This window comes from Phallusia mammillata, chromosome 5 (genome assembly GCF_965637545.1).
Source record: "Phallusia mammillata chromosome 5, kaPhaMamm4.hap1.1, whole genome shotgun sequence".
Classification (NCBI taxonomy): domain Eukaryota; kingdom Metazoa; phylum Chordata; class Ascidiacea; order Phlebobranchia; family Ascidiidae; genus Phallusia; species Phallusia mammillata.
The window spans coordinates 26,375,883-26,399,070 of record NC_137256.1 but is presented as its reverse complement, the minus strand read 5'-3'; the positions used below and the strand labels follow the sequence as shown (position 1 = coordinate 26,399,070).

Sequence of the window (23,188 nt, the reverse complement as noted above, 5' to 3'; positions counted from 1 at the left end):
TAAAAAAAGACGAAGATAAGGTCAACGCAATCATTAAAAAAAAGACAGATATATGATTTCGTAAAAAATAGAGTGCATGAATAAATAATATAAATGCAACGATAAAAAATAACTTTACGGTATTGATATATTTGGCAAAATTCAATCTGTATCGTTCATTTTCTAGTTTCTGTTTGACTCAGATTTCTACATACCGCTTAAAAGAAAACAGTATTTGAATATAGTATAGGCTTATGCTTTTTTCCTGTTTGAAGCCTAACAATGTTTTTAGTTACCCGATTTTGAGTGGCTTGTTGCTGAAATGTTCAATTTTCACAGGTTTTGCCTCCTACCTCACCTTTAAATCAAGTTCAATCAAAATCGTAAAAATATAACATTGACCGTTGATCTTAGGCTTACATCTGCATTTGTTTAAGTGCAACTAGCAATTTATGCGATTGACCACAACCACAATTATCGAGTCACTTTTTCGGTTATTTGAGTAATGCTTACAATGTATTAGGTATGTTTTATAAGACAGGCGGTTACCTACAACGGTGGTTGAACCCGTAAGTTCTGTTCACCAAATAAGACAGCGTACACGGAAAACTCCAGTGCGGTTTCTTAGTTGCCATATTTGACAAATGTTCTTGATATTAGCCTGTATCACGCAATCTATAAATCACTTTACTCAAACCAATTCCCAATCACGCATGCATTTTATTGCCGGAGTGACCAATATGTTGTTTATGTACATATGCATAGAGAAAATGCACAAATCCAGAATTTGTTCGCTAGACACACAACGATCGAGTCAACTCCCTCTACTAAGAGGCACCAACCGAAGTGAAAACAACGACAACAATCCAAAAAGTACAGCCGCTAAATATTGATATATTATTACTATGGGCACACACGCAATAAAACGTCACACTACACAGTTTGTTACGTCACAGCCAGACGTCATAATGCGAGTACGTCATTAATGTATTACGTAGCACGCAGGGGTTGATGAAGCACTCGAGTCGGATAAAAAAGGATTTATATCTTTGAAGATGGAACACGGTCCATGACGTCACACACATGACGTCATAAACACGTACCTGATCGATGACGTCATATATCGACAAGAACTCAAAAGTTTTTGGTTGAAAAGAGTCACAAACAAAAATACATGCAAAAAAATAGTGATCATAATAAATACAAGGAAATTTCACTTCGTGTTCACAATCGGCGTTTATTCGTTTGCTGACGTCATAAAGGTCATTAGCAGGTGTTCGAACGGTTTTATTGTTCACAGTATGGAAACTATGCTGCGCACCTGAGCGACTGTATCGTGATCTCGATTGGTTTATCGTGGTCTCGATTGGTTAAGAGGTTCCCGCCAAAAACAGGTCCCCAGTAAAAAAAAACAGAAGTACGTGACGAACACAGTTACATGCTGCACACTACAAAAGTACGAAGTAATTAAATAAATAAACAAAAAATGAGCACGGTAGGCAGGATGCCGTTGTAACGTCACACAGAGCATTGTGTTTGACACAACAATGTACAGATTATGGCTTTCAATCGAACACTATGACTTCATAGAAGGATGTTGCGCAAAAAAAACAGGCTGCTGTTTATTCGATGCTAAAAACGAGCTGATAAAAGGTTACAGAAGGTCGTTGACCCCGTACAGAAGAGTTCACCGCCGTCGAGGTTACTCGTGGTCAATAGCATGCTGCATAAAAGCTAAAAGCTGCGGGCTTTTGCATAAACAAGCGCTTTGCGATAAAATACGCAAAGTTTGGGGCAAGATGCCTTGGATAAAAGAATTCGCCACAAGAAGCGGGAGGCAAGTCGCTATAAAGTGAAAAGAAACTCGATCCAACAACGATAAAACTCTAACCACCAAACTATAACAAGCGCAAAAATCTTTCACGGGAGAAAAACGATTTAATCTAGGGGAAAAATAAAAACTAGGAAAGTTAGGAAAGTCCAATGCCTGCATGGTAACCGGTCATCACGCTTGTAACCCCGCCCTGGTGATTTTGATTGACAGACAGATTGAGCGAATCAGAGAGGTCCATCGCCACACTAGAGGCTGCGTTTCCTTGCATGAGACTAGGATTAAACTGCTGCGTCACAACGGCAGAAGCATTGAACTGTGGCGATGCTCGTTCATCCGGAACGGCGCTACTATGAGTGCTCACTCGAGCGTACGACTCTGCGTTGAATTGTGGGTAGGCACCGCTTGAGGTGGGGGCGCTAAATGCTGAGTCAGCATGATTCAGCGGAATTCGGGCTGGTGACATGTTGCTGTATTCAATGTCTTGTCTGCGAAAAAAACATCAAAAGTTGCGATATTTTTCTCTAACCGTGCTTGTTTCCATAGCAATGTGACGTAACATGGAAATGACGTACCCGGCTTTTGTGCAGACTTGAGCGAGTAGAATTCCTCTCTTATGTTTGTTGGCGTGTTGTTCTATGCCGGACAGACCGACCACCGAATAAGTACAGCCCGGTTGGAGACAGTGAAAGTGGGAAGTATTCCTGTGTCTGTCGGAATTTCAATTATTATTTCACAGTTTCAACGTCATATTATTGTGACGTAATTGACCGCCAACTGACACAATCGACCAGATTTAAAGCTGGGATTAAAACCGACCCGATAGGACCATGTTGTGGTATTTGAGAAACATGCTCTTCTGCCAAAAAACTACTTTTGCATGAAACCTTGTAGGTTGAAAAAGTTTTCACCGTTTGCTGTTACTTATCATTTATTAGCTTGATGCTTTCATACAGAATTTCCTCTGGTTTATGACATCACAGTCTGTGATTGTTACCTGTACTTGCACGTGTCCCGCATACAATCCTCCTTCCCTCTGAATCTCTCGAAACCGGATTGTTCAAGTGTATCAGCTTTAACGTGTTGACGTCGATGGGTTCCAACTTTCGCACTGTCTGTACACCTGTCACGTCACAATACAAAGTTTGTTCCAAGCAAAATGAAAATTATAATAAAGACGATTTTAATCCACCATAGCGCTTGTTACAAGGACTTTGCAAGCTTAAAGCGGGTTTCCTAACGAGCTTTGTGCAGCAAAACACGACCATAAATTAGAATTCCCCCTAGCCTCTTGCAAATCTAAAGGCTCGTTGGTAGCAAAATATCGACTGCGGAATGAACTCACTTAAACTGACATCTGAGACAGTGGAAATGTGTGCTGGTGCTTCTGTACTGGCAACCATCTACTTCACAATCCTGTGTTGTCTTGAACCGCTTGAAGTCGTCCCTCACCAACCCGGCCACACGTTCATGATGCTGCTGATGTTTGAACATGTGAGTGCGACCTGTGAATCTGTACATGCATCCGTCTCTCGTGCAGTGATAATGCGAAACCTGCGAGTGGGAAAGGGATTATAGCAGGCTTACTCTGCTTTCATCACCAGAAAGGAAGATATATTCTCAATTATCTTTTACCCTCGAATTTTGTCAAGATGACCAATTTTTACCTTCACTACCCACATTTTTCATGTAAGTAAATACTTATTTACATGACACCGATTTCTATGAATGAATTATGACGTACTTTGAACACATGCGGACACTGGGTGTCGCCACAGTTCTCCGAAGACTCGAACCTTCGAAATCCCTCTATGACGTCATTATTGATTCGGAATTTGGCGAACATCGATGGATTCTCGTCGTTCGGTTTCGGAACGAATCTGTTCAACAAAAAATCTTTCACTTTATTTGAGAGTTTCAACTGTTACGTCATAACTTACTAATATGACGACACGATCACAAATAGTGACGTAAAACTTATCAAAATATTTTGATTTTTTTTATATTCTGGGAAATCCTAGCTAAGGTTTTTGAAAAAATGAAACGGAAAAAACATTTGATTGACTTTTTAACAAGAAAAAAGTTTTTTTTTAAAACTTTTTGCTAGCTTTATGCTCAACTTTTTTTCTGATCTTCAAATTGTTTTACATCAAAACGAAATCGGCAGGAAAAGGTTACGAAACAAGTCGGTGAGAAACGTTTCCTCACCTGTTGACAACTTCCGGGTCAGAAAAATGAAACGAACTCCCCTCCTCTTCCGGTATCTTATCAGGGGAATCACCGTTTGTCGACGGCATGTCGTTCGAGAATTCTGAAATTCCATTCAAATAGTTTTGTTTAGATCAGAAAAACACAAGAGAATGTGTTGGAAGGAAACAAAACGTTTCAACTGTATTTCTGTCATAAATTTAATTAGATAAACTAAGACCTAATGCGAAAACGGTACTTAAAAAGTCAGATTAGAGCAAGGTTCACCGCGATACTTTAATTGCTTGGTACCAATGGTTCGCCTGGTGCTACTTGGGCGTTTTCGTTCAAATATTTTTTAAAACAGCTAAAAGTGCTGGCTACAATATACACGGACATGAAAAGTAGCTTGGTCAAATCAAAACTGCCAGAGAAATCGTGTGTGGAGAGTATATTGTGTTGCTGTTTTCCATAGAAAACTTATCGCATAAAACTCACTCGAGTTGGATTCGATGCTGTTTGAATCGGTGTCGGGATAATTTGCTCGTAAATCCAGCACGCCCTCATCCGACGAAAGATCGTTACTTTCAAGTTGGGCAGGAAGTGACGTAGAGTGAAGACTCGTCACAGGTCGGGGGGAGCCCATATCTCCGCTAGTTGGCGCCAAAGATAGTCTCCCTGTAAGTGAAATGTTAGTGGTGAGCGAGATCGCCTGTCCTTACTTGCGCAACTACGTTATTGCCTTTTGCGGACGGCATTGGGTAAAAAAAAACATTTTGAAAAAAAATTTCAACCCCGAACCTTTCGCTATCTGCTCCAACATCGCTAGCTGAGGTCGGCTCAACTCATGCATGAAATTCGACGGTTTCTGTGGAAACGACGATGACGACACTGATGACGCAGTCGCCTGTGAAGAAAAAATGTCTTTGAAGTAATATTTTAAACTTTTAAGGTTTTTGTGATGGAACTTTTGTATTCGTATGAAACAAAATCAGACGCCGTTTTATGTTGTTGAATTTTTCGTGATAATTTTCAGGCAAAGATTTTCGATTTCTTTCGTCAGTACCTGGCTCGTATCCATGGCAACGCCCGGACGCTGCTCGATCTCGTCCGCTTCGTCCACTATTAGCGGTAGAGAGTCGTCGCCGGAATCGACGTTGCTGTGGTCGATGTCAGTCGTGTCTGACGTCATATCTGCAATAACGAGTAAACAATTTAAACTATTTTCGTTTCGTTTGACTATAATTGCCGGTTTTGTTACGATAATGTTTTGCGTTTGTTTGTGCAAGATCATGATGTTTTACAGTATTGTTTCTTTCTGGAAAATACCGAACAAGCGTTTCGTCCACATGGTTGCATAATTAACAAATTTTGTCGTTCAACTGGTGTGATGCTGAACAAAATACTAGTTGTTGTTTCGAGAACTTGTATTTTTGCTGACGTTTCGCCCACCAGAACGGTAGGGGTTTCTTCAGAGCAATAAATGAAATATTGCGAGCACACGTTTTTGTATGTTTTTGTACGTGTGTGTGTATGTGTGTATGCATAAGTACACAGTGTTTCCATGTCCTCATTAAACGTGTTGCTGTTGCTGGTGCTGTTGCTGCTGCTGCTGCTGCTGCTGGTGCTGCTGCTGCTGCTGCTGCTGCTGCTGGTGCTGCTGCTGCTGGTGCTGCTGGTTGTTGTTGTATGTTTCTGTACAACTATTTATTTCTGTGTCTCACCCATTCCGTTGTAACTCCTCCCCAACATTCTGCGCAGATGTTTTCTCACGTGAGTTGACATCTGATGTTTATATTGGAAAGCAAAAGCACAACCGGCTCTTATGCAGTGATAATGACTGAACAATCCGTTGTACTTGCAATCTACGAAACAAATATGTACAGTTTGCTAAAATAAAATACTTTTCAAACAATAACTAGAAGGGTGGCTTAGCACATATTGCCCTTGCATATACACTATAACCTATTTTAAAACATAAATATATTTCCTTTGCTTATTTTGTATTGGGTCCCATATTAGCCATCGTCATTTATAACTTTATTAGTTTCTGCAGGCAAAAACTCATGGGTCCCCACACATGCAAAGTTGAAAATAATGCAATTCAAGAGATAAACATGAGGAAGTCGGGTGTTGTAAGGTAAAACACAGCGATCGGCACTGGGCTTAAATAATAATACTATGTACAATACAAACTATAAAATTAGATTCACCGTAGATATTGTTTGAAGTATGTCCTATTTAACGTTTTAAAAAACTGACCCATTTTAGGGGGCTAGTAGGGCAACTAATTGCGTTCGACGCACAAACTAAAAAATATATAAAAACTATAATGACTCAATCAACAGTACTGCAAAATTTCAGCCCAATCCAAGAATGTTTAAAATTTTGACCACTAGAGGTATTTTGAGCATAGTACACTTTAGGGACTTGTGGGGTAAATGTTAGGACTACAGGGTTGAACACAACAATCAACACCTATAAATGGCATACTATACAAGAAATCCAAATTTCAGCCAATTGTGACACTGTTTAAAAACTCTCATTTTAGAAGGCTAGCGGGGTAAATACTGGGGTTATCGACAAAAACAAAGTGGGATGCACATCCACATGAATATATCTACGATCTGTGTAAATTTTAGCCAAATCCATTAAACATTTGATGGAAAAAAGAGTCGGACAAACTTCGGAAGAAAAATACCCGTTTTAGGGGGCTAGCAGGGTAAATACTGGGGTTATCAACAAAAACAAAGTGGGATACACATCTACATAACTATATCTACCATCTGTGCAAATTTCAGCCAAATCCATCAAACAGTTAATGGAAAAACGAGTCGGACAAACTTCAGGGGTAAAATACCCATTTTAGGGGGCTAGCGGGGTAAATACTGGGGTTATCAACAAAAACAAAGTGGGATGCACATCTATATAACTATATCTACCATCTGTGTAAATTTCAGCCAAATCCATCAAACATTTGATGGAAAAACGAGTCGGACAAACTTTGGGTAAAAATACCCATTTTAGGGGCCTAGTGGGGTAAATACTGGGGTTATCAACAAAAACAAAGTGGGATGCACATCTACATAACTATATCTACAATCTGTGCAAATTTCAGCCAAATCCAATAAACATTTGATGGAAAAACGAGTCGGACAAACTTTGGGAAGAAAAAAAAAAGGAAGAAAAAAAAAGAAAACAACAACATTTCGAGTAAAATCAATATGTGTCCCCTTCAGGGAAGGGGACCCATAATAATATTGGACTGTTTCATAAAAACTGTTTCAGCTACTTTTCAAACAAAATATATCGCTTAGGTATAATGTGTCTAAGTATCGGAATGTGGTAAAAACCAAAAACCAATAGTTAACCACGTAACTTTTTCAATCTTCAATTTGCTTGAAAAACAATGTATAAGTTACAATTTGAGATAGCTAACGAATTGTTTTATCTCTTGAAGACAAACAAAAGGTGTAGTTTAATTGTTACAATTATTAAAACAAGGTTCCAACCACACTAAGCAATAAAGGAAAGATTTTCGCCGTTTTATTTTGCAAAATTGGAACATTTAAAAGAATAATTTAATCTCTTGAAGACAAACAAAACGTTAATTGAGGTTCAATTGATGAAAAGGAAATGTTTTTGCCGTTTTATTTTCCAAAGTTGCAGCATTTAAAAAGTTAATAATGAATTAAATTAGTACAAATATTAAAATATGGTCCCAACCATTAAAGGGAACATTTTCGCTGTTTAGTTTTGCAAATTTACACCACATAAAAACCCACCATATCTTCCGCATTGCTCCTTCTTGGTGTAATATTTAAATCCGCTCGCCTCTCTTCTAGCAATCTTCTCATGCTTCTTCATGTGCCAGGGAAGCTTCGACGTTCCTATGGTAACGAACTGACAACCGGGTTTCAAGCAGTGGTAATGTCCCCTCAACCGAAACTCGCAACTCTGAATAAAATTTCGTGGTAAGTCGACTCGCTGGAATTTCACTAACAGAGTCGACAATGTTCTTAGACTTGTATAGATCATAGTACGCCAGCCCCATCGAAGGCGCCATACCGAATCAGCCGGTCACCAAGCATTCACCACCACATGGCAAGGCGTAGGCTGCAAAAGTCTAGCCTTAGTTGAGTACAACGGGTCAAATATTTAGTAATTGGGCCCTAAAACATGAGGATAAAAGTCGATGAAACAGCAGCTTAGCACTAGCACATAGTTTCAATTTGATGGATTTATTAAATCCAGAAACACGCAACATTAGTTTACCGGGTTAGGACACATCTTCTTCACTGTGTAGCTTCGAAAACATTCTTTTGCCGCTTTTGCATAAGCTTCCAAACTGTCGTGGGCTTGTCTGGATGAAAACAAACAAGTGTCAGAAAAATTATTTGTTTTAATTTCAATCTTTGCACGCCATACGCTTGTGTTACATGTGACGTCATAAACTAAAAACAACGACGTCATAAACTATGGTTTTTCGCTGTAGCGAAATAATCCTGTGGACCAACAAGGCAAATAACCTGGCGTTGTTTTGAGTATGTTATGCGACCGTTGTATTGGTGTGCGTGTACTGACAGTATGTTATAGCAGCAGAAGCAATCAATGTAGAACATTCACGTGTTGATCACATTACAGCATGACACATAACATACCTGTGCGTTTGAGCTTTGCCCAGCGACTTGCAAACGTATCTGCACCGGTTCAGAGTGCAGTGCCAGTGATTCTGCATCATATATTTGCAATCACGACGCATACACGTCATTCTGGTGAAGAAATAAACACAGAATTGTTATTTTGTTGATCCTAAGACCGAGCTCATGCGGTATAAGACGCTTTAACAAAACTTGTGTTAAGCCTAAACTCAAGATTACTCGAAATAATTAGATGTGGAATGAATTTGGATAAGTAACTCAAGTAACCGGTGTAACTGATGTGGCCCTTCATATCACTGATGTTGGCATGAGCATTTGCCAAAACATTTGAACAATAAAGCATGTCGCTTTTTACGCATATTTGGGAATTACTTTTTCAGTAGGTGTTTAAAAAGAAACAAAAAGGCCACAAGGGGAGTTTTAAGCAGCTTTAAATTGTTGCGAATCTGATCGAATTCCAAACTTACCCAGGTCGGATGTGGATGAAACCTTCCTCATCGCTTCCTCCCATCTTCTTCATCAAATCCAGGTGTCCTCCCAAGCCACTAGAGGGACCCTGTGAGCCCGACATCGCTTGTGACATGAGAGTGGGGTTCTGCAGCATCATATAAGCCCCAGTCGAGCGGGGTTCGGGGTTCAAAGTCGGGTAAACGAGCTTTTTTTCGGCCACCATCCGCGATATGTATTTGTACACTGGATGGTCGGCATAACTCGCCATGTTTACCGGGGGAGGGGCGCTCACACTCGGGTAATCCCCACCGCTGTTGTTGTTGCCGTTGTCATGGTTACCCATGTCACGTGACTGGTCGAACTGTGCACGACTGAGCACGATGTTCCGCTGGGTGTCGCCCTCGCCGCGCGGCAAATGACCGCTAGACGGGGTTGTAACGCGACTGGGGGAGCGAGGTCGGGGGGGTTCGTCCTGGGCGGGAAATACCGGGGAGAATTGGCGCGCGATTGGTTGTTCGAAACCGGATTGTTCCAGTTTTTCGTGAAATCTGTGTAGAAAAATATATATGTTTGCAATTAAATTGTTTGAGAACAGTTTTTTGACATATTTCCCGTGGATGAAACGTTTAAGCCGAAGTTTTTGTTAAAAAGTCGATCAATGTCGGCTTAAGCTTAACACTGTCGCTATGGTTACCAACAATAGTTGTAGGAAAATCTAGTTGAGGAACAGAAATTATTGTACAATAAAAACTTTTGATATGACAATCACATTATAGATAATCTACAAAAATTAAATCAATTTTAATACCGGTTGCGATTTCTTCTAGCTTTCATCAAAATTCCTATTTGTGTAAAAAGAGCAACTTCCAAATTAGTATTTTTCAGCCTCAAATGAAGTTTTACAAAACTGTTGTGTTTATCAATTAATTGTAAAAAAGAGGTTCTGCTGGACAACTTACGTGGTGTGAGTTAGCACGAGATGTTTTTCAGTGAACACAGCACAACAATCCTCTACAGCACAGTGAAAATGATGACACGAACCGAACACACAGTTGGCGACGTTGCATTCATCAGGACCGAGTCTGTGTGAAAATAAACATTTTATTTGCAAACCACAAGTTGCGTGTTTTCATTTTCTGCTTTTTGTGCAAATTGAAGCAGAAATATTCAGTGGACACCCGATTTTTTTACCTAAATTATCTGTTATTCGCAACTTTTTACGTTTTTTCATTTTTATTTCAACATTGTACACGTGATAACATTTACTTGATTTTAAGTTTGGTTAAAAAAATCGTCACATAGACATTCATTATGAAAACTTTGATTTTTTGAAACATCTTTATTGAGACACCGCCTTAACTACGGACATTTTTCTATGTGCGCGTTTAACGAGAAAATCTTTGTCAAACAAGTCTGAAGAAAAAATGAATTATGCTAATTAGGTGCTTACCCTCGGAAAAACTTGAGCACCGCTTTTGAGGGTTTGTCAGATTGGTGAATCTGAAATAAGTGCAACACAGGATTAGTATTGTCTTAATGTGAGCATAAGTTGCTGTTGTATTGTTAAGTTATTTTACCTCCATCGGTTTCTTTTCACTTGATGACGTCGAATTGCTCTTGGATGAAAGATTAAGAGCTTGGTCCTCAACTAAAAAAATGTTATTGCTGTTACACCGATTGGGATATCCAATACCGAATTAATATTCCCCCCATGTTTACTGTTTATTTACGCTAGTTCAGCAAAACTCAAAACCTCACTTACTCTGGTTTTGATGACTTTCATCAATAAATGAACCATAGTTATCCCTATCTTGCTCCTGATTGGCTGGCAGGCGGTCAGGTGACCTAGCGGTTTCGCTCCAGTGCCCACCACGTTCTGCTTGACTGCTTTCTTGCTCGTAATGACTTTCACTCTTGTATGTTGAAGTCTAAAAATAGATAAATTTCTGTGATGGGTATTTTATGATTTTTGTGTTTATGCCGCTTTATAAGAAATTTGTATTTCTGGATATTCCGTTATCATATTGAAGGCGTCTCATACAACACGTCAAAACGTCGTTATGCATTCCCATTGTGGTTTAATACTGGCAATTTTCAATATATTTTATAGCGAATGTTACCTCCATTTGACCGTTATATGCCGGTGGTAGAATGTACGGGTTGATATTTCCCCGAGATACAACTTCATCACTGGAAAACAAAAGTATCTATTAGTTTAGCTTGTGGAAACAAAAAAACATAGGTCAATTAACAATTGGACAAAAAAGTATTTCCAAATTCAGTAAAATACACAATTAGGTGCCGAAGTTCTAACAGTTATAAATAAGGAACAATAGCATAAAACACATTTAATAGTTACAAGAAAAGAATGTTTCAACCAAAAAAATCACCCAAAAAGATTTAAAGTTGACAATTTAAACCAATGATTCTCAACTGCTTTTGAGGCCACATCCGGCTCACAACTGCTTATTTTGCGGCTCGCAGCAGACCTCAGAAAACAGCCAACGATTTCTATTTTAGCTAATAATCCTAAGTGATTTTTTGAGGTCTTATTTTTTGCGGCTCCCTGCACACCTAAAAAACTTCTATTTGGTCCTGACCATAAAAAAGGTTGAGAACCACTGATTTCGAACCGCAAGAGCGAAAGAAAACTTACCGTGGAGTTGACGACATGTCGGGTTTCATTTCACCGCTGGATGGCAGCAGAGGAGATGCAGAAGTGGATGGGATAAAAGATGAAGGAACTGGAGGATTAAAAGATTCAGCTTTTGGGGTGAAACCCGATAAAGTGTGGGGCAGGGCAGCTGAAAACGTGAATCAAAAATAAAATGTGAGATTTATATCAGGACATTTGACTCGATGACTTATGCTTTTTTAAACAATTATTTTACGAGTTGTTATCACAGATGATGGCATGAGTATTTGCCGAAACGTTTGAACGTTTCAAATAAGGCTTTTTACGTCTATTTGCGCCGTTGAATTTATCATTAAATTTATAAACAGATCCGGCAAATGTACATAAAAAGCGACATGCTTTATTATTCAAACGTTTCGGCAAATGCTCATGCCATCATCAGTGATTTGAAGGGCCACATCTACTTGGGTTGTTATATTTGCCATTAAACTTATGAACAGATCCGTGTATAGTGTTACACAGTTGTTAACATTTACCGAAAATTAACATTAAGAAGTAAAACGAAAACCCACCAGTTGCTACAGTTGTTGGAATTGAGGCTAAAACTTTTCTTGCCGCTTCCTGCAACATGGAAGAATCAAACTTTGCACTTCCACCTGATCTCGACTCGAGAACCAGCGAAGGAACCGGACCTGAAAAGTGGAAAGTTGGGAATAATATATCCGGGTCGGTAAAGCTCGCGCCAAAAAACTTTTCCTAATGTTATCAAGTATGTAAAAGCATAGAGCCAATAAATGATAAGCTGCAGACAGTACACGCTGTTTTGACCTATAAGGTCTCACAAACTGGAGTGCCGTTGGATGGCTAACAAGTCAATATGGCCGATCTCTCGTCACCAATTGCACTGATGAGAACTTTAAGGTCGAAACAGTGTGAACTGTCAGCTTATCAAGTAGGCTTTTGAACAAAAAAGATAAAAAAGTAAATTTAACGAATATTACGTTTTTCAGGAAAAACTTTCTGAAAGTCCTCTTTTTAAATGTAAACAAGATTTCAGTGAAGAAAAAGTTTCATAGAAAGCAAGAAAAATAAATCTCACGGTTGAGTAATCGCGACGCGACGTAGGGGTAAATAAAAGATGGCATCAAAACCGGGGTTGGGGGGTTTCCCCTGAGACCCAGATAGGACGGGGGTCGTCCAAAGTTCACGGGGGCTTGTTGATGTCTCACTAAGGACTGCTGCACCACCGCTGGAGGGAGGTGTGGAGCGCACGGAGCAGATGTAGGAGGACGGGAGGAGCAAGAGGAGGAAAGAGAAGTGAGAGTGGGAGGAGGAGGAAGAAGCTCTGGAGAGGTTGCTATGGCGACAAGATAAACGGAAGATGAATAAATTAGAAAAGGTTTTTGGCACAAAAGTTTCGAAAATTAGTAAAGAAAAGAACCATCAGAAAAAAATGTACAAAGAGAGAAGAAAAGCTTTGCAATGAAAAAAATTTAACTAAGTTATTTGCAAAGTACTTATAAAAGAGTTTTGTGCACCAAGAAAATATTTTTGTCACAAACTGTTTTGATAGGAAAGATGAAAAACAAAGATTTGCGCGGAAAAAATGATCTTTGTAATATTTCTCATTTAAAACAAAACGTTCCGAAGTATTTTTTCTTACTTGAGCTTAGACTGTCAGATCCCATAAGATCTTGTCGGTCGTGTTTCCTCTTGTGCGACACCATCTGGCTGGTTGACGTGAATGAAAAGCCGCAATTATTCCGCAAACAGTGAAAGTGGTTTGCTGTGCGGTTCCAAGCACATGTCGGAAATCTGAAACAAAAGTTTGGACTAAAAATTTAGTGTTTTTCATATATGTTACTTGTTTTTGGTCAAGGGCTCTAAACAACATTTCTTAGGGAGGATAAACAAGTGAATTCAAATTTAAAACATCAATCTTTGAATATATAAGCTATTGTTGCCAGGCTTAATATCAAGTTTATAGAGCTCTTCTGGCAAATGTATTTTTATTCCGACGTTTCGACGTCTTATACAGGTCGCCTTCATCAGGAAAAAAAGGCAACGATATATTTAGTTCAAACAACTTTTCAAACAATTCTCCTTGATTTAATCCTTACTATTTTACGACTTACTGGCAAGCTTCGTTCTTGTAAAACTTCTTGAATCCCTGTCTGGTGTACGCGTCATCTCTGGTGTGGTAAGCTTTATGTTTCTCGATGTCACATTTGTTCTTGAAAGTGAAATTGCAACCGGGACGACTGAGGAAGAGAAAAAAAAGTTGTTGAAATTATCCAGTTCGACTTTTTCAAAACAGTAAAACCAATGGACGATAAAGTCCTTAGGAAACCAAAACCAGTCGGTTCAAATAAAGGAACATATATTTTGGCATCATCAATGAGGAACATAATTTATTGTTTGTTTGGGGTTTGAGGTTGGTTCAGATTGCTTTGGCAGTTTAATAACAGCAATCCATTGTTTTATTGTTATACTGTTTTACTGCTAGGCTTTGCTTTAAGAAACTTTAAGAACCACTGGTTTAAATTTAGTTAAATTCCCTGGAAACGATAGAGCTAGAGCAGTGGTTCTTAACCTTTTTTCCTTGCTGCACCCCTTACAAATCACCAACCAATTTTCGCACCCCCTTTCAAATCACTAACCAATTTTAGCTCCCCCTTCTGTAATTGCTTAAATAGAATAGACCTAACCAACCATAATGATTCAGCATCCCCGCACCCCCTAGGAACAGTTCTCGCACCCCTTGGGGGTGCGTGCACCCCAGGTTAAGAACCCCTGAGCTAGAGCTACTTAGGAAAGAACTCACAGTAGCCAGGTTTGGGAACTTCCGCTAGGTGGCGCAACGGAGCATATGCGTTTACGGTGACAATAATACAGCAATTTGCATCATGCTGACTCAGCAATTATTGTCACAGTAAACACATAAGCTCTGTTGCGCCACCTATCGGAAATTTCCAAACCTGGTAACTGTGAGTTCTTACGTAAGTAGCTCTACCCCAGAAAACTTGACCAGTAACATAGAAATTCTACTTGTTATGTCGGGGAAAATGTACTAATAATGAGTTTCAAAAAAACGCACATCTTGCATAATTGACTTTCAATGCAAGTCCGCCACTACTTATAATTTGAAGGTGCAAGCGCGCAAATGCATCACGCGGCCGTGGAATGTCGGTCTTCTTGAAAGAATAACCTAAAACACCCGCTTAAAACTCACGTGCAATGGAAGTGAGTTGTTCGTTGGTTGACAAACGGACAATCTGACATTCCACATGATTCCGTCGCTCGATATCTCTCAAATCCATTACTCACAAACTGTTGGTTCTTCTTGTGGAAATTTTCATGCGTCATCACATCAGAAGTGCTAGTGTAGACTTTCGTGCAGCTTGTCTCTTCAAAAATTCATGTTTCAATGTTAATTTGGGTGATTTATTTATAATATGTAGCTTTGTTGTAGCAAAAATGTCGTTTAACTGGTGTAATGTTGAACAAAAATACTAGATGTTTCTGTCCAGAACGTGCATAACTTAGTGCCGCTTCATCGTTTTGCAACGGACGCTACTCTTTTCGGATGGCCTTTGTTATAAAATAATTATTTTTCATGGTTTCACGCTGTTCTTGCGCATTTCGCTTGTTGCTCGCAATCGTCATTCATTGCTCTAATGAAGCCCTACCGATCTGGTGGGCGAAACGTCAGCAAAAATACAAGTTACGGACAGAAACAACTAGCATTTTTGTTTAACATTACCACCAGTTGAACGACATTTTGCTAAATATGTAGCTTTGTTGGTAGATAAGCTCCTACTGTCGTGGGTTCGAATCCCACCGCACGTTAGGTTTTTCTAGCGCGATTTCGTTACAAAATGTAGGTGATGAGTTAAACTTACATGCAAGCAGTGGTAGTGGGTGCTTTTCCCGTTCAAATGGCAGTTACCAAATTGTCTCGAGCAATCGTCTGTTGGTGCGAATCTCATGAAGCCATGAGCTAATGAGTTATCTCTCTTCTTATGCATGTTGTAATGACGAATCACATCAGACTTGTTGGTGAAGCGCTGGATAGATATGTTTAAAAAAGATCAGCAATTTTGAATTTTTAGGGTCACAAACGTTAAGAATAGGAAAATAAGACGCTGTACATTTATGGAAAACGGTTTTATAAGAACTTTATAAGTGGATTACCTGAAAGTTACAATCACTATCAGTGCAGTGGTAATGATCTCTGTTGATATGAGGACAAGATGCCTGCATGCAAGGGTGCTTCGATGTGTACCTGGGAATATAAGACAGTTTTAATGCTCTTCTGGGGTGAAAAATATTCTCTGATAATAGTAGAATCGTAGAACGACCGACACAGGAAAATATTATTTTACGTTTAAAAATACAAAAAAATATTCGCTTCACTTATTATCCGCGTAAAACTGAGAGAAAACAAGTCTTTTCAACAGATGCAAAAAAGCATCTTACTTTGAAATATATTTGTCGAATACATCCTCATCAAAGTTGGTTGGATCCAGAGTACCTTTTTTGATTGAACTAAAAAAATGTAAAAAAAAACAAAATTAAATATATAAGCTATTGCTGCCAGGTATAATATCAAGTTTATAGAGCTCTTCTGGTAAATTGTATTTTTATTCCGAAGTTTCGACGTCCTATACAGGTCGTCTTCATCAGGGTAAATAACACTGAATGCGCGTTGCACTGTACTACGGCATGTATAGGACGTCGAAACGTCGAACTAAAAATACATTTGCCAGAATAGCTCTATAAACAAATTTAAATGTTGATGAAAAATATTTCTCAGCCTAAATATATGTCAATGATAATGTAGCCTGGAAGAAATAGAAACAAACAAGTTACACACCCGACTCCACTTGATACAGTTCCAGCTGTTATTGTGTCGATCGAGTCGGCATTCTCACTATACTTCACACTAGGTGGCACACAAGAGCTGGACGAGACCTGAAATAATAATAAGTGTTACAGTGATATAGATCAGGTCCTGTAAAGATTATGACGGGCCGCTATGTGTAATTTTGTCAGCATTAGATGATAAACTAAGACTGTGAAATTTACTGGACAAGTTATTGAGTAGTTTTAACAGTTCTGTTTGTATTTACACATTTTTTTAATTTAAACGTATGTTAATGAAAGATTTAACTGTTCACCAAAATGAGTTAAACTGTTTTTGTATAGCTGGCATTTATGTTTTTAGTAAAACCACTCTTAAAATATGTGTCTTGCGTTCCTAAGTTACATAATATCATACATTTACTTCAGTACACATATATATATATTGCTAAAAAAACATGTATTAAAACACATGTTCAGTAACAGTAACATATATGCTTACCTGAGAAATAGCTGATGATCTTTTGAATATTTTCTGCAGAAGTTCCGCTTTAGAGTTAGCTGAAGCATGTTCTAAAATGTTTTAACATAAATCAGTGTTAAAAAGAGTTTTGTCGTTAGTTGAAGTTGAATTACAACTTCCGCAAGTTAAGTACCGAACCACTTCCTTTAAACACAAGGCCTGTTTTTTTAGTAAACTAACATAATAAAAAATTATCATTTTTCCTCCACTTCTGTCATGTAATGCGCTTATGGTAGCTCGTAAGCCAAAGTAAATGGGTTATTTCATTCAATTTTTAGTCTAATACAAGTCAATTGTTGTCAACAAGTAACATTTTTTTTAGATATTCTTGAAGTACTAGTGTTGATAAATCAGTAATGTTTCGATGCCAGAATTAGTCTACACCACTTTTCCAACTACACACCCTCAGACAACATAGGTTATTCAAACAGATTTTCTAAAACAGCTTCGGTAGCGATGGTCAAAATAACATACATGATGTTAGAAGGCAAAATATTGTGTGAAGTACTGTATTCTTTATTGAGTAACTTTTTTACAAGTAAACATCATAAATTTGCCCGGTATCTTTGAATTTCTCTTATTTAGAAGTTACACACCTGCATTGCTTGAAACGATTGAAGCCATGAAGGCTGCAGCAACTGCTGGAGGTAGACTGGCTGAAGAAAATGGTTTGAGGGGAGGGATTTGATTTGAAGATGTTGGTGGTGTGACAGCCTGTAACATACAAACTTTATCAACAAACAAAATATCAAGCACCAATTTCAGGTTTGCAATGGCACACAAATGAAGATTTACACCATTAAAATACTTTACAGTTTACAGAAACAACAACAGGATTATACAAAGCTTTAAATTAAATCTGATCAGCAAAATGCAGGCGTCAAACATTTCGATGTTTCACATTTAATGTACTGAAGTCTATATTTCATCTAACAATGCCTAAACAGTGTAACTAAACTTTTAGTTATACTGAGTAAAATCAAACTGTAAAATGTGTGCAATTTCAATGCGTATACATCCACTCTAGCTACTAAGGTAAGTTTTCAACACTTACATTTGACAAACAGTTAACAATAAAAACATACCTGGTATGCTGCAGAATCAACATTTGTATTATTCCATGATGTGGGCGGGTTCCAAGTTGCATTGCTACTAAAAAAATGTAAAAAGATAGACTAAAAATTTTTTTGTTAGCTTACAAAGCTTTGCTAAATTGCTAAGCAGCTCATATTAATCTGGTGACAAAATGCAAAGTATGCAACCTGTTTTTGAAATCTATAATTGCTGTTTCAAATGTTTTTGTTGGATTAGGTATAATTTTAATGTTAGCAATAACATTGTCTATATTAGAATCAAGGGAAATGACATCTGCTTCACAAAACATATTTCTTGCCAAAAAAGTTTAAAACTTAAGAATTTTACTTGAAAATCAATGAAATTGGATTAATATTTATTTTCTACCTTGTGTTGTGAGTGTCTTGAGAAGTTTCATGTTCAGAAGAAGATTGATTCTGAAATTAACAATATATTTAACAAAGCCGTTACAAAGCACACTGGATCTCAAAATAACTGTGGTTTGGCAAAAGTTGGTACTTACAGTTGATTCTGGTTTGTTGCTGGTCATAGTTTTCATTTGTCTAATAGCGATCAAGTCTTGATGAGTTAATCCTGCTTCAGTCATTGCTTCAATCAGAGGAGTTTGCTGACCAAGAAGTTCCATGAATCTTCTGTATCTAAATATGACATATTGGGTTTAGTTAAGATGCAATTTGAGTTGATACTTGATTTCACAAGAAGTGCTGTGTTTTAAAATTACACAAAAGTTTGAAAATGGTTTTGATACAGTCATTTCTTGTCTCATATTCATTATTCTTGTCATCTATTTTAAATAGTTGGCTTTTTGGTTCTAGCTAAGCAATAATCGTTATGTGTTCCGCTGATAAGTGAAGCATAATGTTTTTAATAAACAATTTTATGTTTTAACAAAAGTAAACTAATTACTCCATCAAATATTGTTTTCAGGCGCAAATAAAATTGGACTTACAGAATTGCAAAAACGACATAAATTCATGGCACATAATTTGTATTACTATCAGACTGTAAGCAGTGACCCCATTTCTATAAACTGCCAATAAGATTAAATGGCAATTCTGTAATTCTTTTGTGAATTTATTCCCACAGGCAAATTCCAATGCATTATGCGAGCAATAATTTTAATGAAAAGAATTATGTTAGAATATCGCATATACAAGTAATTCTAGTGTGCTGTACGAGTAAACTTGGTATAAGCGTTCACTTATTCACAGAATTCAGTTTAAAATTAGGCAAGAAATGTGTAAACACCATTTTGTCTTCACCAGCCAATAGCTTTTTTCATATTTTAACTATTTTTTACCCCACGTTTTTGTGAAACTTACTTTTCCATTCTGATATGAATGCTGTCATCAACGTCCATCTCATTTCCATCACTCATGTGTCCTGCTGCTCCTTGTGATGATTGTGCTTCATGGTCAACTTCACTGTCATGCTCAATACCTTGTGTTGATCTCTCCTCTATAAAAACAATACAAAAAAGATTAACTTTAACATAAAAAACTGCTGTTAATTGAAAAAATGAAATACAAAGTGGAAAATTTTTTAGACTTAAATGGTTTGAGGGTATAGTGATATTGATAGCAGAGAAACAGAACTAAATGGACGTTAATATACAGCTTTGCCAGTTATACATAATGCTTACGGCAGCAATGAATATTTTCTATAAGGTTAAGGTGCAAATGCCATATTTAAAATGTATACTGTTAAAGTTTAAACAACAATTTGTGTAATTTGCCACCTTGTATAGTTTGTGTTTAATTCAAATAAACATGTACATGAGCTATTTGCTTCTGGACAGCAATTTCCTCAAATTTGTTTTCTGCACAATGTCAATAATGTTCGATATTTTGCTTGTTTTATCCCAAGGTTGTCGTTTTACAGTTTAGTACATGCTTGCTTTTATAAAACATTAAATTTAAATAAAACATACTTGTTATAGTTTCAAGGTTTTTGCATGGTTTAATAACAGGGCAACAAAAATTAAACAAGAAAATTAAACCTTCATATTATGGCAAAGCATCTTGTGGCTTATTCACTTGCCAGCAGACAGCCGCTCCTTAGAGCAGGGAAACAAACTTTTAGAGTTTTATAGAAATGTTTGACGGCTACTTCCTAACTTCAAGCTTCCAAAACACGAGTTCGTTTATCGCTTGTGTGTTGAAAACCCACACACCCCACAAAGGAAGCCAAAGTATTTGGTGGAAGATTAGAACAACACAAAATCACACGGGCTAATTAAGAAAAAAAATGATTCATTTCCAGGGCAAAAGATTAATGATAGTCTGTTCTCAACTTTGTGTGAGTTCATGTTGCCAGTTGTACAACACACAAATAACAACTGTTTTTTTTTAGGTTTTTTTCCCCTTTATTACCAACAATATTAAACAAGGAATAGGGATGCGATTAAATGTTCCTAAAAGGTCATATTAATTATGACATAATTATATTTATAATTATATTCTAATGTAATGATTATCATTTTTTTTGTGCCAATAAAACTTTTATAAACTCCAATAAAACAAATAATGTGTTTGTGAATCTAAAAAGCAGAACAAAAATGTTACCTTTATCAGTTTTTTGTCGCTTGACGGACAAATCAAGGCAGGGCTTCACTTTCGGGTTGGGGATTTCACCGTCAGATGTGTTGTTTTCAAAATCTCTCATTCTTTTTCGCTCGGAACGATCATCATCTGTAAAACAGTGTTAGGGATAAAACAACAAATACTGAAGCATGTTTTCTTGTACATGATGCAGAATAAAACTGGGTTTAGCCTATATGATAGCATTTTAAATGATCGGTATATGGTAAAAAAATGATTGGTATATGGTAAAAAAAATAATTGGTATATGGTAAGAAAAATAATTGGTATATGGTAAAAAAAATGATTGGTATATGGTAAAGAAATGATTGGTATATGGTAAAAAAAATGATTGGTATATGGTAAAAAAAAATGATTGGTATATGGTAAAAAAATAATTGGTTTATGGTAAAAAAAATGATTGGTATATGGTAAGAAAATGATTGGTATATGGTAAGAAAAATAATTGGTATATGGTAAAAAAAATGATTGGTATATGGTAAAGAAATGATTGGTATATGGTAAAAAAAATGATTGGTATATGGTAAAAAAAAATGATTGGTATATGGTAAAAAAATAATTGGTTTATGGTAAAAAAAATGATTGGTATATGGTAAAAAAATGATTGGTATGTGGTAAAAAAAATGATTGGTATATGGTAAGAAATTATTTGTCCCAAGTCCAAAATGACAAGTATAATTCTAAAGCCATGACTATTTAATAGCAGTTTGTTAACGACAGAAGTAAAGTCAGTATTTGATGCACAACTTTATCAAAACCAATATGTATTGGATCTAGTATGACATCACAATGCCCTCTTAGTTGACTTCCTACTTTTTGCACTCAAAATATTTTCTTTGCTATCTTGAGCAAATTTAAATGAGGCAAACTGAAATACATTGAAGCTGTGTTTGTTTTCACAACAAAGAATAAAGATTGAAATAAATGAGGAACAAAAGATGCACTAAGTACAATGGGGCCGTTAACCAAATATCAGTTACAGATTTTAATTAAGTTTTGAAAATTAATTTGCGTGGTTTGGCAGCAGATGAAAATTCATTCATTGTTGTCAATATATCCTTAAAAAATATCACCACAGTAGCTAAAATACTAAGTATAATATCAACCAACAGATTGAAATGAAGTTAAAATATTTCTAAGACTGGTTTGATTTCATAAAAAACTAGATGAAGTTGTATTGAAAAATATTTCAGCGCTAAATTAGACTCGTTCAGATGATTTCTGTTGCACAATCGGAGGATTTTGACTAGGGTTCCTCTATTTACCGGATTTTTTCATTCCCGGGAATCGGGAAATATTTTTTTCATTTCCCGGGAATTCCCGACCGAAAAAGTGCCTATTTTTTCGTGAATAATTATGTCATTACAATCGCTAAAATTAGTTCATTTTCGCTAGGGGCATCTAATTAGTGATTAGTCATGATTTTGTCGAATAAAACTATATTTGCAAGCTTCTTTAACGTTAACAAGATTCGGAAATTACGAAAAATAAATTCGTTATTTTTAGTACCGCTAGGTAGCACATTTCGCAAAAATAGTTTACCACCTCATATAAAAACGCTTACTTACTTTGTGATTAAAATTACAAAACGCCCTATTTTGGTAACAGTTAGCAGAAATTTGAACATTTACGTTATTTTTTCACAAAATTAACACGTTTTTGCTTAATTGTCTGTTTCCCGGAAATTCAATACAAATTTCCCGGGATTCAGGATTGAACTTTGCCGGGAAATCCCGGAAATTTCCCGTTGAGACATTCCCGGGAAGGAACCCTAATTTTGACGCAGGGTTTACTTTGACATATAATTTCCTCAAATATTTAACACAACTGTAAAGCAATTGCTTTTTTCAGCATTTTACCCAACTTGAATCATTTCATTGTTGAAAAACAAGCTACAGCCGAGATAAAGTTACAAAAATGGAGCATATGCAACACAATGGTACATACAACTGTATATGTTAAAACATTTTAATTAAACATGTTTGCAATCTACATTTATAGTCAGGATGTTTTATCAATTTTTAACTGTGTTTCAAAACTGATTGTGTTCATTAGAGGAGAAGTCTTACACCGAAATTGTTCATTGAGTTGTACATCAAGCATTTTAAGCATTACCTTGTTTACTTGCTGAACTTTCGATCCCTTCATCATCACTAAAACCCTGTGGTTGCAGAATGTAGACCCCTGGGAAAAGTACACAAGTTCAAAGTGGGTTGAAATGCATTGCTATACATTATGGTACTGACTAAAATGGGGATGAAAATCTTCATAAACATGTTTTCAAACAAGAAAAGCATTATATTTTACCGCCAGCTCAAATACTAACCACCAATAAAAATTTTAGGCTCGAATACCAAAGACCAC

General features: G+C 37.0%; 2 protein-coding genes across 2 annotated transcripts in view; one reads left to right on the top strand and one right to left on the bottom strand.

The window, feature by feature from the left end:
- LOC145228617 (eukaryotic translation initiation factor 3 subunit B-like) overlaps nucleotides 1-23,188 on the top strand; it is an 84,601-nt gene that overhangs the window by 13,942 nt on the left and 47,471 nt on the right. The window lies entirely within an intron of this gene.
- LOC145228712 (zinc finger protein castor homolog 1-like) lies at nucleotides 680-23,020 on the bottom strand. The gene is made up of 37 exons (XM_080093957.1): nucleotides 22,940-23,020; nucleotides 20,789-20,914; nucleotides 19,547-19,682; nucleotides 18,727-18,862; nucleotides 18,591-18,640; nucleotides 18,215-18,281; nucleotides 17,726-17,843; nucleotides 17,109-17,179; nucleotides 16,620-16,717; nucleotides 16,223-16,291; nucleotides 15,938-16,028; nucleotides 15,646-15,810; nucleotides 14,976-15,148; nucleotides 13,879-14,004; nucleotides 13,407-13,558; nucleotides 12,843-13,100; nucleotides 12,316-12,435; nucleotides 11,765-11,912; nucleotides 11,229-11,298; nucleotides 10,871-11,036; nucleotides 10,686-10,756; nucleotides 10,559-10,608; nucleotides 10,068-10,190; nucleotides 9,126-9,656; nucleotides 8,659-8,769; nucleotides 8,273-8,360; nucleotides 7,783-7,954; nucleotides 5,722-5,862; nucleotides 5,064-5,191; nucleotides 4,799-4,904; nucleotides 4,496-4,675; nucleotides 4,019-4,121; nucleotides 3,555-3,690; nucleotides 3,156-3,364; nucleotides 2,808-2,933; nucleotides 2,386-2,520; nucleotides 680-2,298 (listed from the first exon to the last, which is right to left on the bottom strand). Exons 2-37 carry the CDS (start codon nucleotides 20,886-20,888, stop codon nucleotides 1,950-1,952), a joined length of 5,073 nt encoding a protein of 1,690 aa, XP_079950083.1. The 5' UTR covers nucleotides 20,889-20,914; nucleotides 22,940-23,020; the 3' UTR covers nucleotides 680-1,949.

Bases quoted from the DNA above. Each gene is read 5' to 3' on its own strand.
- LOC145228712 (XM_080093957.1), bottom strand. From the start codon at position 20,888: ATGAGAGATTTTGAAAACAACACATCTGACGGTGAAATCCCCAACCCG. The intron at 8,361-8,658 runs GTATGTTATGTG...GTTTTCATCCAG, and splicing joins GGCAAAGCTCAAACGCACAG to ACAAGCCCACGACAGTTTGG. The intron at 3,365-3,554 runs GTACGTCATAAT...TCCCACTCGCAG, and splicing joins AGTGTCCGCATGTGTTCAAA to GTTTCGCATTATCACTGCAC.